Source organism: Sorghum bicolor, chromosome 1 (genome assembly GCF_000003195.3).
Source record: "Sorghum bicolor cultivar BTx623 chromosome 1, Sorghum_bicolor_NCBIv3, whole genome shotgun sequence".
NCBI classification, from domain to species: Eukaryota; Viridiplantae; Streptophyta; class Magnoliopsida; order Poales; family Poaceae; genus Sorghum; species Sorghum bicolor.
This window is the reverse complement of record NC_012870.2, coordinates 1,139,860-1,157,916: the sequence shown is the minus strand read 5'-3', so window position 1 is coordinate 1,157,916 and position 18,057 is coordinate 1,139,860. Positions and strand designations below refer to the sequence as shown.

At 47.2% G+C, this 18,057-nt stretch overlaps 2 protein-coding genes across 2 annotated transcripts; both read right to left on the bottom strand.

Annotated features, from left to right (window-relative positions):
* Positions 3,811-5,618, bottom strand: LOC8060874 (cyanohydrin beta-glucosyltransferase). The gene has a single exon (XM_002463473.2). The coding sequence runs from the start codon at positions 5,414-5,416 to the stop codon at positions 3,938-3,940; it is 1,479 nt and encodes a 492-aa protein (XP_002463518.1). The 5' UTR covers positions 5,417-5,618; the 3' UTR covers positions 3,811-3,937.
* LOC8061413 (tyrosine N-monooxygenase) lies at positions 11,659-13,897 on the bottom strand. Its single transcript, XM_002466054.2, has 2 exons — positions 12,659-13,897; positions 11,659-12,561 (listed from the first exon to the last, which is right to left on the bottom strand). Exons 1-2 carry the CDS (start codon positions 13,694-13,696, stop codon positions 11,923-11,925), a joined length of 1,677 nt encoding a protein of 558 aa, XP_002466099.1. The 5' UTR covers positions 13,697-13,897; the 3' UTR covers positions 11,659-11,922.

The following is an 18,057-nucleotide window of genomic DNA, read 5'->3' as shown; positions in this document are numbered from 1 at the left end:
TTTATATATTGATGCTCTTTTCTACACATTTGATCAAACTTAAAAAAGTTTGACTGCTACAAATGTTAGGAGTTTGAAGCTTTTAGGATAGAGAGAATATTAGCTTATGCATCAAAATTTTGAAAGAAAGAAAGCTTGTGGATGCATGCTTTGTCCTGCTATATACACGCACGTTCATGAAAAAGACTATAATGCCATTATTTATAGTTGTGGCCAAATTAATATTAATGGGAAGCGTAAACGCGACAGCGTGAGCATGGCTAGCTGGTCCAGTGTCTCTTAAATAAGCGTCACATGGGGATGTAGCTATTAGCAATTACTAACCGAAAACCGACAGCAAAAATTGTCGTATTCACTACAACATACAGCTGTCATATCGTCAGGCAATCTGACCGATGGGGACAAAAGTTATCAGAATAGCCGTATAATAATTGAGCCAAGTATGTCTCATATTTGCCTCTAAAATACTTTTTCTTTCTTATTCCTTCTCACAACACTTGTTATTTAGGTTTATCACCACATATATATCCATGTCCAGCTTGATGCTTACATGAGAGTTAAGCTATCATTTCTCTCCTATCTTCCTTTCTCCACATCAACATTAGTTTGGCTATAAGCCCACTAGACTAGTCTTAATGTAATTTTGTTAGAGTTTCATACACATTAAATATGTTGACGTGGCACTATATTAATAAATAGAGAGATAATAAAAATTTCATGAAAGTAGTGAACTTCATTTCATAAAACTCTTTTTTATAAACTCCCATTAAAAATAGTCTTAGGCCTTGTTTTGTTCCGAAAAGTGAAAAGTTTTCGGTACTGTAGCACTTTCGTTTGTTTGTGACAAATATTATTCAATCATGGACTAACTAGGATCAAAAGATTCGTCTTGTGATTTACAGCTAAACTGTGTAATTAATTTTTGTTTTCGTCTATATTTAATGTTTAATGCATGTGCTACAAGATTCGATGTGACGGAGAATCTTGAAAACTTTTTGGTCTTCAAAGTGAACTAAACAAGGCCTTATTGTACCCGCCTGATTTTAGGACCTAGCACGGAAACCAAGGTGGTTGGAGACGACAAGAACTTTCGAGATGCTGGGATGAAACTTGTGGAGAGGAGAGCCTCCGTGTACACGGCTGCCGTTTGGTTTGCATTGTTAAATTTTACCGTTTGTTACATTAAATATTTAAACACATACATAAAATACTAAATATAAACTATTTACAAAAATAAAATAGAGTAATTCGTGAGACGAATCTTTTAAGCCTAATTAGTTTACAATTATATACACTAATTGTCAAATAGAACCAAAATGCTACTGTATCTATTAAACTCTACTGTATCTATTAAACTTTAACAACCCCAACCAAACATTCTGGAGCAGTTGTTTTACAAGTGGGTCCCATATACCTGCTACCCTGTCTTGTTTAGATCCAAAAAGTTTTTGAATTTTGATATTGTTGCACTTTCGTTTTTATTTGACAAATATTGTCTAATCATGAAATAACTAGGCTTAAAAGATTTGTCTCTTGATTTATAGACAAACTGTGCAATTAGTTTTTGTTTTCATCTATATCTAATGCTCCATGCATGTGTCGCAAAATTTAATGTGACGAAGAATCTTGAAAAGTTTTTAGTTTTTTGAGTGACTAAATAAGGCCTTAGCTATATATACGGATTGCAGAACGACGGTCTTTCGTTGAAAAATTTTGAATTGGAGAATGATGGTCTTTTTGAGACAGAGGAGAGTGTATAATAAATACATGCTAGCCAAATATAGATGGGCAGCTGTTGAGAAAGGAAATTGCTACATTTTTTATGTCCCTAAATAATGTTTAGAAAAAAATTTCATGCAACAATTGTACTCAAATAACCAATACAACTAAAAAAACAACTCACAAGAGATAATCTATATATTTTTCTCTATAGCTAATGAATGATACAATTGTTTTGTTGCCTGAAGAAAAAACTTCACTTAGACGGTATGCACCAAATAGTTTGTTGCCACGCACACACCTTCCGGTGCGTGCATTTTGGCACGGCCTGCCAATTTTAACTCCAAATACATGCATAGCTCAGACACTGGCATGTTTAAATGTCGGGGAAAGGTCAATGCACAACTGCTAAAGCTGGATGAAAAAGACTAGCACAATCACAAAAATAACAAGACGAGTTTTATCACAATCACGATGGTGGTAGTAATGTTGGATCAAACATCGATGACTTATGTGATTTGGGTTACATATGGTAAGCATTGCTGCTAGAACAAACAAACGTATGAGTTGTCGAGAGGCTTTTGTCTTTTGAACAAACTTGTGGTTGTCTTTGTCTTTTTGAACATGCTGTGCATGGGAAACTTAGTAGTAGAATGCTAGATAAACTTAGCTAAAATTGGATGTGGTAGGATAGGAACATGGCTATACATGCATGTGCTCGTGGCTTGATGACGTTGGAAGTAAAACTTGGTGTACTTGCATTGTACTTTGCGAGGGCAAAACCATTGTTATGGTGGCTCATGTTTTTTTATTTTGACGAATGTTTCTACACTCGATTCTCCCCTCTATTGTTCATCTTCCTCCTCTCCACCGCTGTCGCCCACCGCCCCGGCATGGTGCGGTAGGGCTTGGCCAGAAGCCCTAACATGCTCGAGGCGCCCCTCCTCTTTCCCTCCCGTACTACCGCTGCCTATTTCTTCTGCAACTAAAGCAAATGCTGCGACTCACCCGCCCTGACCTGGCCCGACCACCTCCAATCCGCTGCCGCTAGGACCCCTAAATCGCCCTACCACCATCCAGACCACCTGGCTTGCCTACCTCCCCATGACCGGCCCCTTTTATACCCCTTAGAGTTGGGGAAGAAGGAGAAGGAGGTGGGGAAGAGGCATTGGGCATGAGCGCAAAAATCCATGTGTGGGCAGGGGCTAAGACAACTGAGTGTTGTTTAGCATTCTTGTTTGTTTATAACAACAGTGGCTCATATTGAGTGCTTTGTAAGTTGGTGGAACTTCTAATTTATACATGCTATAAGAATGAGTACAATCAGTAGCTCTTCTATGATTTTTGTGGTGCATCTACGCTTTGTAGAACACAACAAGAATCAAAATATGCAATATTATGATATTTCGTCTCATCTTCCAAATTTTTGGTGTTGTTGTTACGTTAGAGATAGTAGTTTCCTCAAAGGAAAACCTACAGAAAATTTGTGTTGAACTAACAAAAATATTTGTATTTCCTTGAAGTGACACTTACAGGAAAATTGCATATAACCAACAGTAATATAGATATTTCCTTGATGGTAGGTTCACAAAGAAATTGCAACACATCCACACAAAAAAGAAAAATTATTCCTGAAGATAATCCTAAGGGAAAATAGATACCATAACAGCGGTCCTCTGTTGGTCTTAAAGAACCAATGGCACTATAATATTTTGTTAAATCACCGTCAGAAAATTATCGTCAGAGATAAAGTTTTTGTCGGAAAACTTCGCAGACAAAATCTATTTCTCTGTCGATCTACGCTTGACGGGATTTGACTATTGTTGCCCGACAAAAAACATTTCCTTGACGGGGTTTCCTTTTCCTTGAGCACACAGCGAAAATAAAGTCTCGAGTAGTGCTGACAGCCTCGTTTTGTGATGCAGGCTTGCGACTGGCGATCATGAGTTAGAACCACGTGTGTTCGTGCGTTCAACGATAATAGTATGAGTTAATTGGGATAGATGATCTCCGTAAGTCGTTTAAGTAACCACGTAATAAAGTGTACGTTTATTTGCACATTGACTTGTTTTTTTTTTAAAAAAAAATATATATAAGAAAGCAGAGTAATTATATTTTGGGAAATTAAGTGTACGGAAATTATTTCATTTGTGTAATCAGAACCACTTATTGCAAACTCGATCTGCCAACCGGGTTGGCATCCATGCATGCATGCATGTCACTGCTTGCCCCCGACCAGCAGCAGGTCGTTCACCACGCGTTCAACATTACGCCACGACGCGCCGCCTTTCCTGGCCGCGGCCTCCGCCGCCGCCTTCCACTCCGCCGCCTTCGCCCGCTTCTCCTTGCCCAGGTCCCCGACCATCATCTCCCTCACCAGACGGGCCACCGCGCCGCTCTCCACTTCCCTGGGCAGCTGCGCGCCGTTGCCCCAGACCTCGCACAGCTGCCTGCAGTTGGTGGTCTGTTCCCCGTGGCAGGGCCAGGCGAGCACCGGCTGGCCGGCCGCCGTGGCCTCCAGCAGGGAGTTCCATCCGCAGTGCGAGACGAACAGTCCCACGGCGGCGTGCTTGAGCACTGCTGCCTGCGGGCACCATGGCACCACGAGGCCCCTGCCGCGAGCCACCTCGTCCAGCAGGGCCTCCGGCAGCAGCACCTCCTCGCCTTCCACCACGTCGGGGCGCTTCACCCACAGGAACGGGGAGCCGCAGCTTGCCAGGCCCAGCGCGAACTCCCGCGCCTGCGCGGCCGTCATGACGGCCATGCTGCCGAAGTTGACGTACACCACGGAGCCGGCCGGCTTCCCGTCGAGCCACGACAGGCACCGCGTGTCCTCCTGCCAGATGCTGATGTCCATGGCGGCGAGGCCGGCGGAGGCGGAGTCGGAGGACGCGATGACCTCGGCGAGCGGCCCCACGGTGTAGATCGGCGGGAAGAAGGCGGCGAGCGCGTCCACCACGTCCTTCTCGAGCTCGTACAGGGTGTTGAGGATGAGGGCCTTGGAGCCGGCGGCGCTCTCCATCTGCTGGAGCGTGGCGGACACCATGACGTCGTCGGGGTCCGTGGTGCGGCAGAACGTCGGCATGTCCCTGAGCCGCATGTGGCTCATCCCGGGCACCCACTCCAGCGGCGTGTCCAGGTAATCGTCGTCGGCGAGGAGGCTGGCGTCTCTGAAAGGGACGAGGCCTCGTTCGACGAGCTCGCCGTAGTGCAAGTAGCCCAAGAGTCCGCATGCTGAGGCCGTGAAGAACTGCACCTCGGGGATGCCGGCCTCCCTGGCAGCTGCGGCGGCGAAGGTCATGACGACGTCGCCGACGACGCAGGTGACGGGCGGCGCGTCTTGCCCCTCCACCTCCTGCCCCAGGCGGCGCAGCAGGGCGCGGAACGGGTGGAGGCAGTTTTTGCGCAGGGAGTCGACGAGCCCCCCGACGTCGTTCTGCGGCACGGAGAGGGAGAGGCCGTCGTCGATGACCTCGATGCGGAACCTCGCGGAGGAGGTGGCGGGGGGCCTGACGGCGGCCTCGCCCTTGGCGCGCAGGAGGCGGCGGTAGTTGTACTGGGTGTAGACGAAGGTGACGCGCGCGCCCCGGGCGTGGAGGAGGCGCGCCAGCTGCATCAGCGGCGCGACGTGGCCCTGCCCCGGGAACGGGACCAGCACCACGTGAGGCGTCGGCGGAGGCGGCGCGTTGCTGCCCATGTCGCGCGTTCAATACAATATCCCCGACCCCGAGCGACGACGACGAGCTCCAACGGTGGTGGTGGTCCGTGTGCCGTGTGCGTGCTCTCGATCCATGGCGTGGGAGTCATTTATAGCGCAGCGCGCGGCAGAGCAGAGCAGAGTACGTGCTGCGATTTGGGGACATGTGCGGGTGCGGCAAACCAACCACGGCGCGGAACGGACCGCGACCGCGGATGGATGATGGATCGGCATCTATCTAGTAGCAGCGTGCATCATGTGGCTCTGCCAGGTGGGTGTGGGATCGGAGACAGCTCCACCGCACCAACCACCCAGAAACGACGTGCTGCGTATTCGGTTGCGATTGGGTAGGTAGTAGCCATATGCGCCCATGCATCCACTGCCATATCCCGGAAATCTCTCTCGCGCTCTCGCTGGCCGCGCCATCCCGCGCCGGCGGGATGCATGCCACCCACGGCGACATCAGGCGGGGCTAGGCGCCATCGTCATCGTCTCCGGCTCAACACCAGGGAGCCGAGGCCACCAGCCCTCCCAAGCTACTGGCTAGCCATGGCCGGTGCATGCACTACAGGAAACCGAGGATTTGCTGTCGGCAACCAACATGGCACACGGCGCAAACTTTCTTTACTATGTGTCCAGCGCTAAATCCTCGGCAAAAACGAGACATACGCAGTGCCGGCCCTAGGATTTCGAGGGCCCTCCGGCGAGCTCATAGCGACGGCCTCTCTAGTCTATAATATATAGGTTAATTTTACTTGCAAAGAAAAACCAAAAACAATAATATATTTAATATTAAATATGTCTGATAATTATCAATAGGGAGAAACTATATAGATTATAAAGCAATATATTTATACTTCTAGAATTAATATGATTACCTTGAAAAAAAACATAACTCCATCATATTCATTGCTTCTTATACAAATATACTTCTTCGCGCATTTCTTGATGCAAAATCATCAAGAACGGTATTGAGATCAATAGTGTCCAAGATATCCCTCTCGATGGTGCACATAGCCAAGCCATTTAACCTTTCTTGTGACATAGTTGATCTCAAATAGTTCTTCAACAACTTCAATTTTGAGAAACTTCTTTCGGCCGAAGCTACAGTCACAGGTACAGTTAAGAGAATTCGATAGGCAACTGAAACATTTGGATAGCAATCTGCATCCATAATAAACTTAAGAATTTCAGGCGCTGACATCATAGAATTTGGCAAAGCCATTTGCAACACCTTTAATTCTTGGAAAAAGTCATTGATCTCAACATCGGATGAGTTATCATGAGAAAATTTATCCACAAAAATCTTGCAGTGCGCCCAAAGATCAACTTCATCCAAGGATTTCAATTTTTTTGAGTTGAACAGGAACCCAAAAATATTATCAAATACTGTCATCTGCTCAAATCTACTATTCAATGAAGCAATTGCATGGTCAATCATAATTAGGAAGTACTCTCTTCTGAAGGTGTCCATAGCAGACTGCTGTATCTCATCGTCTTGGTCATCTTGATCATCAAAATGCCTCTTTCTCTTTCGCTGACGTTTTGTAGGAAATATTGGCTCTATATCCAATTCAGATGCAATGTTTTTTGCAGTTTCCATACTAGAAATGAAACCTTCATCTCTATACTTCTCAAAATATGCTATGACACTTTGAATGTGCTTGAGAGTAGCATCTATACTCACAATTTTAGATTGCAACTTCTTGCTGACCTTATTTATGGAGAATAAAATGTCCTGCCAAATAACCAAACCAACTAAAAATTCAAAATTTTCAAGTGCACTCACCAAAGATTGACAATCACTGACTGTTCCTGGGTCATCAGTTGAAGCCTTCTCTAATGCTATTAAAGCTGATCTTATTTGAGGAGTTTGGAATCTGATAGCTTGAACACTTTTTATTCGGCTTTCCCAACGCGTATTAGACCATGACTTAACTGTCAATCCTGGGACATTGTCAACTAAAATCTTCCACCGTTTCGTCGATTTTGCAAACAGGGTGTATATACGTTGGATAACACCAAAAAATGAAATAGCTTGCCTGCAAGATTTCAAATATCACAAATTGTAAGATCCCAAAGTATGGCATATTATATGAAACAATGTATAACATATACAAGAAATAGTAGTTTACCTACAAGAGTTTCCCATATCACAAAGAGTAAGATTCAGACTATGACATGCACACGGCATATATAATGCTCTTGGATTAATTTCAAGCAAGCGCGTCTGGACACCTTGGTGTTTCCCCTTCATATTAGAACCATTATCATAGCCTTGTCCCCTCACATCATCAATATTCAAACCAAGAGAGGCCAATGCACTCTGTAGTGCATTAAAAAGACCCAATCCTGATGTGTCATCTACCTTCAAAAACTCAAGGAAGAACTCCTCTATCTTTGGAACATTTTTAGATATATTTACACATCTAATAATTAGAGTCATTTGTTCTTCATGGCTCACATCTGGAGTACAATCTAAAATCACAGAAAAATACTTGGCATTCCTAATGATCTTTAATATAGATTGTTTTACACAATCTCCAAGAAGAGAAATCATCTCATTCTGAATTCTATGCCCAAGATAATGATGATGAATCTCACTATTTTGAATCCGCCTAATATGGTCTTGCATCACAGGATCAAATTCACCCATCATTTCAACGGAGCCCAGAAAGTTACCATTGTTAGGTTGATATAGTTTCTCATTTTGCCCTCGGAAAGCCAAATTATGTTTAGCAAGAAACTTGATAACAGAAACAATTCTTACTAAAACTTGTCTCCAACGCTCCCTCTCCTTTGCAATTTCTCGTTGCAAATCATCATCAATTGTTTTATTTTTGCTCAACCGCAGCCTAACTTCATTCCAAGAATTCATGTTTCTTATATGCTCAACACTATTCTCATGTTCCTTGAGTCTGGCACTAAGATGTTTCCAATCCCTCAATCCATCATGTGCAACCAAACTTGTGTTTTGATCTGATCTAAACAATTTGCAGCAAAAACAAAAGACTTTGTCCACATGTTTAGAGTAAACCAACCATTTTCTATCAACCACCTCACCGTTGCTTAACTTTCTAGAGTAGTAAGTATATGAAAAACGTCTATTACGAGCATCTGCAGAGAACTCAAGATTTAATTCTCTAACGGGCCCTTTTTCAATCAAGATATCTCTACCCTTATTATCAAGATTCTCCCAAGTTCTAGGATCAAAGACATCATGAATAGAGGGTTGCACATCATCAACTGAATTTTCAGGTTCAGAGGAAGACTGCAAATTTTCATTCATCCAAGCATCAATTTGTTCACTAATATTATCATTATCATAGAAAGGCTGTAAATTTCCAGGTTCAGATGAAGGCTGTAAATTTTCAGTTCTAGGCTCTTCTTGATTCTCAGGTGCATCTATAGGGTTCTCATCATGCTCAGACACAGCGCTACTTGGAACTGAAAAAAACTTATCTAAAGCACCTTGTTGTGACTGTCGAAACTGTTCTTCTTGTCTTTTCCGCTTTCTTTTCGCAGCCCCCGACTCATGTTTCTTAGGTAACATTCTCAAATTCTAACACTTGACCTAAATAAAAATAAAAATAGGACTACATGAGTAATTGAGTGCAAAGTAATAGACAAAAATTGAACTGAAAAAATCTAGGGCATACAAAATTTGGCATGATCATATATTTATATGAACTGAAAAATATTAAACCGAATCAAATCAATAAGAAGTTAAGAACCTGATTGGTTGATCGGTGATTTTCTGGAGACTGGAGTCTTCCGTAAACTGCAGGTCTCAGGTCTACAGACTAGCGAGTAGCGACTACGGACTACGGCCAGTAGAATTTGTGAATTGCGATCGATGGTTGTGTTGTGTGTCTGCGTGTGCGTGGCTGCGTGCAGCGCCGCAGCGGCCGCCGGCCAGCAGACAGCAGTCAGATCGCCAGATCGGGAATTTGCGGCCGCTCGGCAGCCTCGGCTCCGACCTGCGACCTCCAGGCCTCCGATCGTGTCTCTTGGTCTCCCCTCGCAGAGTCGCAGAAAATAAAAGGCCGACGTAGTACATCTGTATATGTACAGAGTATATACAACATACTTTTGGTTGGGCCCCCAAGCCTCAAAGGCCCATGGCCGGTGCACCTGCTGCCCCCCCCCCTAGGGCCGGCGCTGGACATACGGCAAACTGAGTGTTTTGCCGAGAGCTGGCACACAAAACTTGGCAAAACACTCAGTTTGTCGTGTGCTACACAGTTGTAACGTCTCGTCTCCACGAGATCGGATCTGCTTACATCTGACAACTTTTCTAAGACATAGTCATCTAAGACATAGTCAGCCCTCACAGACCAACATCAGTCATTTCTGATCGGTCACCTATCCCTAAATTTCTCTAAACCAAGCACGCTTAACTTTAGATTTCTTAGGAGATGGACTTTCAGAAAAGAAGTTGCAACTTGTTGGTATAATTATCCTATTAATCCTTATTAAACTCTGGGCCGGGCGTTACATCCTCATCCTCTTAAGAGACTGACGTCCTCATCAGTCAAACCCAAACCAGGAACGTTCCCCTCTTAGCCACGCCCATGTGTCTAGTGCCAGCGCATGTGCCATGTTGTGTGACCACTCCGAATGTACACCAGGCATGCACACCATGTCTGCGAGAGCCGGCTCTAATACAATTTTGTAACGTCCCGCCTCTACGAGGCTGGACTCACTTATACACCTAGCAGCTTTTCTAGGACTATCCTAGTTGGACACCTCTTATAGCAACTTTTAATTAGTCGCTCATTAAAGTTTGTGATGTAGTGAATAGAGTGTAGGTGGGTAGTGATGCTCTCTAGACTCTTTCTGCTTCTTGCTCACCGACACCTGAGCGTGAGCAGTACCCGATCCCCCTCCTCCGACTCCGATACGAGGATCCTTGGCATGTGTGGCCGGCCCGTCCGGCAGGATTGACACAGAAAGAGATGGCTCTTGCGGAATTGCGGATCGGGCTCCTCTAGGGAAGAAGTGAATCTCGTGTACGTATACAGTACCTTGATTCAGGTCCGATAGCAGGGAACACCTCTACCTACACCGCATAGACTTTTGTAGGTAGCTGCATAGTGTGTCAAGATCCCATGTTTGCATCTAACTTATTACCCGTATATGCCATTACGAGATATAACGTAAAATTATAATTTAATTTGTTTTTTAAACTGACTAACTCTAGTATTACAAAACACAATTTAAAATATTCCTCAAATCTACATGAAAATAATAATACAAGTTATTATAGAAATAATTATAATACATAAAATAAAATATGCATGTCTAGCATATACAGAGACTCCGAGAGACTCTATAAATCCTTTCTAAATGCTAGGAATATATATTTTGGTGAAAAACTACTCTAACACCTTGTCTAAGAGCATCTCCAAGAGATTAGCCAAAAAGGCTAGCCAAATTTAATGATTTAGCTACTCTCTAAAATAAATTTGATAAAAAGACTTTTTTTGACAAATGATAAAAAGACATTAGAGTACTCCAGCAGACTCTATAAAAGATGACTAGTGAGGTAGGCTATCTAAAAGTACGTAAGAGAGCGAATAAGGTGGCATGGAGAGTTTCTAAATTTGAAGAGCCATTTACAGATCCTGTTAGAGACGTTTTTCTTCAACAATAGCAAAATATACCTTTAGAAAATGATTTGGCTAATCTCTTTAAGATGCTCTAAATGGTTATACAAATATAGCCATTTTCTATTCCAGATTTTTCATTAGCCAAAAACAGAAAATGAGAATGGCTCTCTCTAGAGTGCACACGAGAGAGATAGAAAAGTTGTTGGAGAATAATAGAATATAGAAAGCGATTTTTATGAAAATAGTTTTCTAAATGATGAGTTAGAGAGTGAGATTTGCAAAGGCTCTTGGAGGTGCTCTTAGGCATCATTTCTTCAGACGTGGTTCTATTTCTAGCGTCTCTAATAGAGAGGAGAACCCTAGGTACTTCTTAACTGTATTTTAAAATGTACTCTAAAAGCGGTGCCGCTAGATAGTCTATTAATTTGTTCACTCATTCTCAGGCGCAGGATTTAATCCTAAAATGACACCATAACAAAGGTGCTGAGCGTGATTTCTCTCTAGAACATCTAATGGTATGAAATTGAGAGCATACATATTTCCCCGTCAAATTTCGGTCAATAGACATGACTTGAAAAAAAACAAAACAAAAAACCATGTACGGGTGGATAGACAGATAAATAGATACACTCAAGCAAATTAAGCTCCAATTATTATTATTGTCGATGATAATAATAATAATACTTTTTAACTCGGTACAATACAAAGCTGAACGCCGTCGTACGTACAGTCGGTGTGCGCAGAATACGCACAGCACCACGAAATCAAGCGCGGAAAAAAAAAACTTATTGCATAGCCCCCTGCTGATGATACATGCAATGCAAGTGTGACCAGCAGGCTCGCTCGTCTTTAATTATATGCATACAATATAATGACGACCGGCCGTACGTTTAATCAGATGGAGATGGACGGGTAGAGGTGCGCCGGCAGCCTGGGCTCAGCGTGCAGCACCAGCGGGGTGGCCATGAAGGTGTCGCTCTTGGACTCGCTGAGGTCCACGGCCTCCACCCCGGCGGGCTTGCTCCAGGTGAACCCCTGCAGGAGCCTTCCGAAGAGCATGACGCTCATGGCGGTGCCGAGCGACGCGGCGATGCAGCCGCGGCGGCCGGTGCTGAAGGAGATGAACCGCAGGTCGTTCTCGGTGAGCGCGACGTCGGACGCGGCGGTGGCGAGGTGTCGGTCCGGGTAGAAGCGCAGGGGCTCGTCCCACACGCGCGGGTTGCGGCCCAGCCCCGTGCGGCTCAGGATCACGTGGCTGCCCTTGGGAACGCGGTAGCCGGCGATGGTGGTGTCGGCGAGCGCGACGTGGGGCACGTTGAAGGGCGCCACCGGGTGCAGACGGAAAGCCTCCCGGATGCAGGCCTTCACGTAGTTGAGCTTCGGAATGTCCGACTCCTGCACTAGCCTCTCCCGTCCGACGACGCGGTCCAGCTCCTCCATCGCCTTCGCCATCACCTCCGGGTTGTTCACCATCTCTGCCAGCGCCCACTCCACGGCGTTCGACGGGTTGTCCACCGCCGCGAACGTGATGTCCTGCGTATATACGATCGATATGTATGAGTTACTATTTCATGTAGATGTATACATGTATATATGTACTCATCAATTACGGATTACTTTAATTAATTACCTGTGACTGCGCTTTGACCTCCTCGATGGTCAGCAGCGGGTTGCCCTGGGCGTCCTTGAGAGTGATGAGCACATCCAGGAAGTCCTCCATCTCCTGCCGCTCGCCGCTCTTCCACTGCCTCCACCGGTCGTCGATGACCGTGTCGTGGAGCCTGTTCACCGCCACGTTAGCCTCCTTGACGATCTTCTCGTGGCCGTCGAGGTCGAGGCCCCGCAGCCAGGGGAGGTAGTCGGAGACGCAGAAGGCGTAGAGGAGGCCGAGGGAGGTGAACACGGCGTCCATATGCAGCACCTCCATCGGCCCCGGACCGCCGTCAGCCTGGGGCTCGCCGAAGTAGCGCCTGTTGAACATGAGGCGGCGGATAACGTTGCCGCAATAGTGACGAGCGACGTGCCTGACGTCGACGGCGACGTCGCCGGTGGCGGCTTTGGTGGCGAGGTTGTAGACGTAGCGGGTGAGGTTGTCGGCCTCGTCGGTGCGCTTGTCGTGGAGCCAGGCGTGGCGGGACGGGCAGATGATCTCGGAGGTGAGGACGCGGCGCATCTTCTTCCACTGGTCGCCGTAGGGCGAGAGCACGGCGTTCCGGTACCCGCCGCTGAACGTCTCGGAGGCGAAGGTGAGCGGGCGGGATATGAAGTTGGCGTCCTGCTTCCGGAGCACCTCCCGCGCGATCTCCGGGCAGGTGATGGACACGACGTGGACGCCGCCAAGCTTGACGCAGGCGATGTCCGTGCCCATCTCGCGCATCATCTGGTGGATCCAGCGGAATGCCGGCTTGTTCAGCAGCATCTCCGGCAGGTTGCCGACGACGGGCCACGGCACGGGACCCGGTGGGAGCGGCGGGTTGCCAACGCCGGCCGGGGGCGAGGCGCACGTTGTGCTGCTGCACTTGGTGGTGCTTTTGCGTGGCCGCCTCAGGGCTCGGGCCAGGTACGAGAGCGTCACTACGAATAGCAGCAGTTTGAGGATCGCGGAGGAGGACAGCAAGGGCGCGGCCAGCACCGTGGCGGCCGCGGCCTCTACCTCCATTGTCGCCATTATATATATATATCAAATTAACAAAAACACGTAGCTAGTGTGAGAGCGAGCAGCTAGCTAGCTAGCAGCGATCGTGATGATCGATCGATCGAGTTCTTCTGCTTTGATTGGCTACCTGCACTGCTAGCAGCTAGCTAGGCCAAAGAGAGAGCTCACTGATCGATCACCCGATGAGCTAGCTAGCTGTATGTGCTCCTGCTTGAGGCAGAACACACGGCGGTTCGCAGGTATTTATGGGATGCTGGATCGCCACCAACCACGCGTGCATGCACAGTCCCACAGCTAACTGTGTGCAGCGCATCGACCATGCAGCATGCACATGATGTGGGAGCTCAGAATGATCGAGCACATCATGCTGTGTGCGCTACCCATGACGATAGTGTTGAGGGGACAAGCCCAGTCCGAACCGTTTTGGTTTTCTTTATTATTACAATACTAACAATATTTTTGGGGTTTATTTGAACCATGCCATTATAATTTTCACACTTATTACTATTCATGTATTTGGAAACTTGCCAATACAATTGTTTCTATACTTGATCCATGCCATTTTCTACCTTTGAAACAAGATGGGAACCAGATTGTTGTATTTTCACATTACCCAAAATACCGCAACGACTGCCCTCTCCCTCACTCATACATGTGGGCCCATGTCATCCCCTTTCTCTCACCAAGGCTTTTTCTGTCTGCTTGTCGGCGTGCATGAAGGGAGGGGTGTCACGCAGGCGTGCCAAAGAGCCACCGCATGTCTGGCATTTTTTTTTGTTTTTTTGCTTCTTTTTTTTAAAAGATTTTCATAAATCTGTCCCGGTAGGTATGCTTTCAAAATCTAGACCCTCTGCTCAGCGCCGTTGTAATTGCCGCCAAGGTCACACATCTCGGCGCCAGCCCAATTAGGCGCCAAGGTCGTTGTGCCATGTTGGTGTTGACGCAGACATGGCGTTGACGTGGCAGAGACCTCGACGCGATTACCATTGGCGTCAAATTTGGCACCATGATCTAAGACACCGAGCTCCTATTTTAAACCAGCATACACTCTTCCTGCCCGAGTCTTTTTTCTTGTCTTCCTCCTCCCTATGGTTTTTTTTCTCTCTCCCTACTTCGTTCTAACTTACCAATCGGCATATTGGACCGTGGAAACTTAGATTTAATCTGTAGATCTTCGAGAGTCTCCTGGGTTTTTTTTTCGCATCGATCGGTATGCATTAGTCGTATTTTTGAAACTAACAATCGTCATTACTTAGAGTTTCATGCACTTTTTAATATTTGTATGTATTATACAATCGTAGGATGCCAAGGCGTAAAAAAGCTAGCAAACCAAGGTATGTGTTCATTGTTGTGTATCAAATGGTAAACCCTATCTTTAGGGTTTAATGTTATTTGATTTTGGTTCTTAGAATGAAATTGCATTGGTTCAGTTCTAGCTATGGTCAAATGACCAGAAATGCCTTTGATCCAAAGCCTCAACCTAACGGTGTTGTTGTACCCATGTGCTTTTATGGTGATCCTTGCAAGGTAGATATTTCTGAAAAATAGAAAATCTATAGGCAAAGGTATTGGATGTGTTCCAATTTTGCATGGGAGCCTACCTAGCGTCAGCGCCGCAATGGATGGATTGTGAGAAATTGATATTGTGCATTAATTATTTTGTGTCATATAAATTCTTCCATGATTTATTTATTTTGTAACAATTGCCTTTGTTGCATACCCCTCTGCTGCTCTGTGGATCGACACTGAGATCAAGGAGTCAGACAATCGGCTTCTACAAGGCTTTAAGGAGTGGATGCATATATATATATATATTAGAGAAGAGACGCAGAGAGGAGGTAGCAGAAAAGGAATACAAGGAAAGGAGGAATGGAGGTGTGTTGTTGCATACAAAAAGGAGAGGGAGAAGAAGCTTGAGCATGCACGCCAAGCGAAGGCATCAATGGAGGAGAATCCTGATGCCTAGAGGAAGGGGAAGTGGCCTCGTTGCACTCAGTAGTCTTCAAGACTTCCTTGGTGTAACATTCTGGCAGAATACAAGACCACTTAGCTTAACTTCATCGATGAGCCGCTTGGCAGCGCGCTCTACCCTCGCTGCCTCCTCGGTCTCGGCGAGCTCCTCGTGACCGGCCTAGTGGTCCTCACGTTGGCGCCACACGTAAACATATTGGCGACCATTGTGGGAGCGTCCCTGGATTTCCTCCACTTCGTCATCGAAGGCCGCCTGGGCCTCCTCGTCCTCCGCGCTACCCCCAGCCACGGTAATGGGTATCATAGGACCATTACCCCGGCTAGGGGAGCCCTTCGGTGTAGAAGCCTCCGTTGGGGCTGGAGTTGGGGCCCTCTCATCTTCAGTTGGAGGGGGAGTCGGGACTTTGTCTCCCTCCTCTGCAACGCTACTCCGGGGAGGCGTCCCCGCGGCCTCATCACCCCTTGTTGGGGTACTCACCCCGGTGTTCGCTTGAGCCGGGTCTTCCTCGACAGTCTCTGCCACGGTCACAACCGCGGGCTGCTCCTCGGGTTGCTCATCGGTGGTCTGCTCGGCGGCGTTTTCATCGACAACCGCCGGCTCGGCTGTTCTCTGGCCGGCGGTGTTGCCCGAATCAACATCCGAGGCTGCACTAACAAACAGGAGATTGTGCCAACAATCAAACTTTGCACAAAAAATAAAGATAGTGCAGAAGACACAGTCTTGAACTTACAGGTCGAAGCTCCGGTGCGTCACCGTGAAGAACCTTCTCCTGGTCCTCATAGCCACCGCTGCCGCTTCTGCTCCTCCAAGACGCACTGGCTCGACGTGCGCGGCAGGCGGATCACTGGCTACCCGACCGGTGTCGATCGGCGTGACGTCGGGGCGGCTCCGTGGTCTCCTGATCAAGGACGGAGCAGTCTCGTCCTCTTCATTGTCGTCGTCGACGATCCTCACGAGCCGCCGGCGCTTTAGGGCTTGGCTGGTCGAGCCTTGCCCCATCAAAGGATCTACAGCCGTCCCCGCTGGGTTTGCTTCCGTGGGGGATGGCTCCACAGGCATTGGCCTCTTCCTCGCTACCTTGTCTTCCGTGGTCGGCGCTGGACGGCCCCAGTCCTCGTTGCTGCTGGTGTATTGGAGACACCGAGTAGCATCGTTTGCCGACGGGTCCACCCCAGCAGGATGCTCCATTCCGGGTGCCAGCGACACATACACCGAGCACCGGTCAACATCTCCTATCTGCAATACAACAACGACAAGTCACCAAGTCAAAAGGCTATCGTACTTACATAAAAATACAGATAAGCAAGGGCATTGATTTGCCTTAGGAGCTGGTCAGCCTAGCTTAAAGGCATGCATCCGGTCATCACTTCGAACGAAGTTATTATCCGTCAGATTGAATAACTCGTTCATCAACCGCTGGACCTCTGACTTTTCCAAACCGTCCCGGTGCATCCTGGTCGGGTCCTAGGTTCCTGCGTACTCGTACGCCGAGTGCACCCTCCTCTGGCAAGGCATCACTCGTCGGACGAGGAAGTTCCCGACCACCCCTGGTACGTCCAGACGGGACCAGTCGATCAGGTCCATCAACTCCGACACCTGACCGGTGTACTCTTTCCGATCTGTCCAGCTGACCCTCTTTTTGGGAATGTATCCAACATCGCAAAAGGTGGCGCTACCCGGTTCTTCCCTAATGTAAAACCACCTCTTGTACCACTCGGTGAGAGAGGTGTTCCATGGGCAACTAAGGTAAGGTTTTTCATCCCGTCACGAAGATTGAGGTATACGCCACCTACAATCTTGGAGCCTCCAACCGCTCCCTTCTTCCTCAAACAGAACAGGTAGCGGAAGAGATCAAAGTGCGGCTCTATCCCGACATAGGCCTCGCACAAATGAATAAAAGTTGAAATAAGAAGAATGGAGTTCGGGTGCAGGTTGCAGATCCCGATCTCATAGTACAGAAGAAGGCCTTGAAGGAAAGGATGAACTGGAATCCCAAACCCCCTCTTGAAATAATCTTCAAAAACTACAATCTCACCAGCGCGAGGGTCGGGGTAACTTTCTCCCTCCGGTGCTCTCCAGCCACCGAGCTCCTGATTGTGCAGGAGTCCCATCTCAACGAGGTCGTTGAGAGATCTCGTGCTGCTCCGAGATTTTTTCCACTCCTTGGCCATCATCTCAGCCCTCTTCTTGGCGTCGCTCTTTGCCATTTCTTTCTCGCGGAAGGCTTTGAACTCGGATTTGAGGGATTGAAGATGCTGAGGAAGATGAAGGCTAGGAACTAGTACGCGACTGTTGGGTATAGAACAAGGGCGCGACCCTGGGCTTTTTTATAGCAATAGCCCCACCTCTACCACTTCCCGCATTCTGGGAAAGTGGGCGGTCTTTTTGGCGGTTGTAGCGT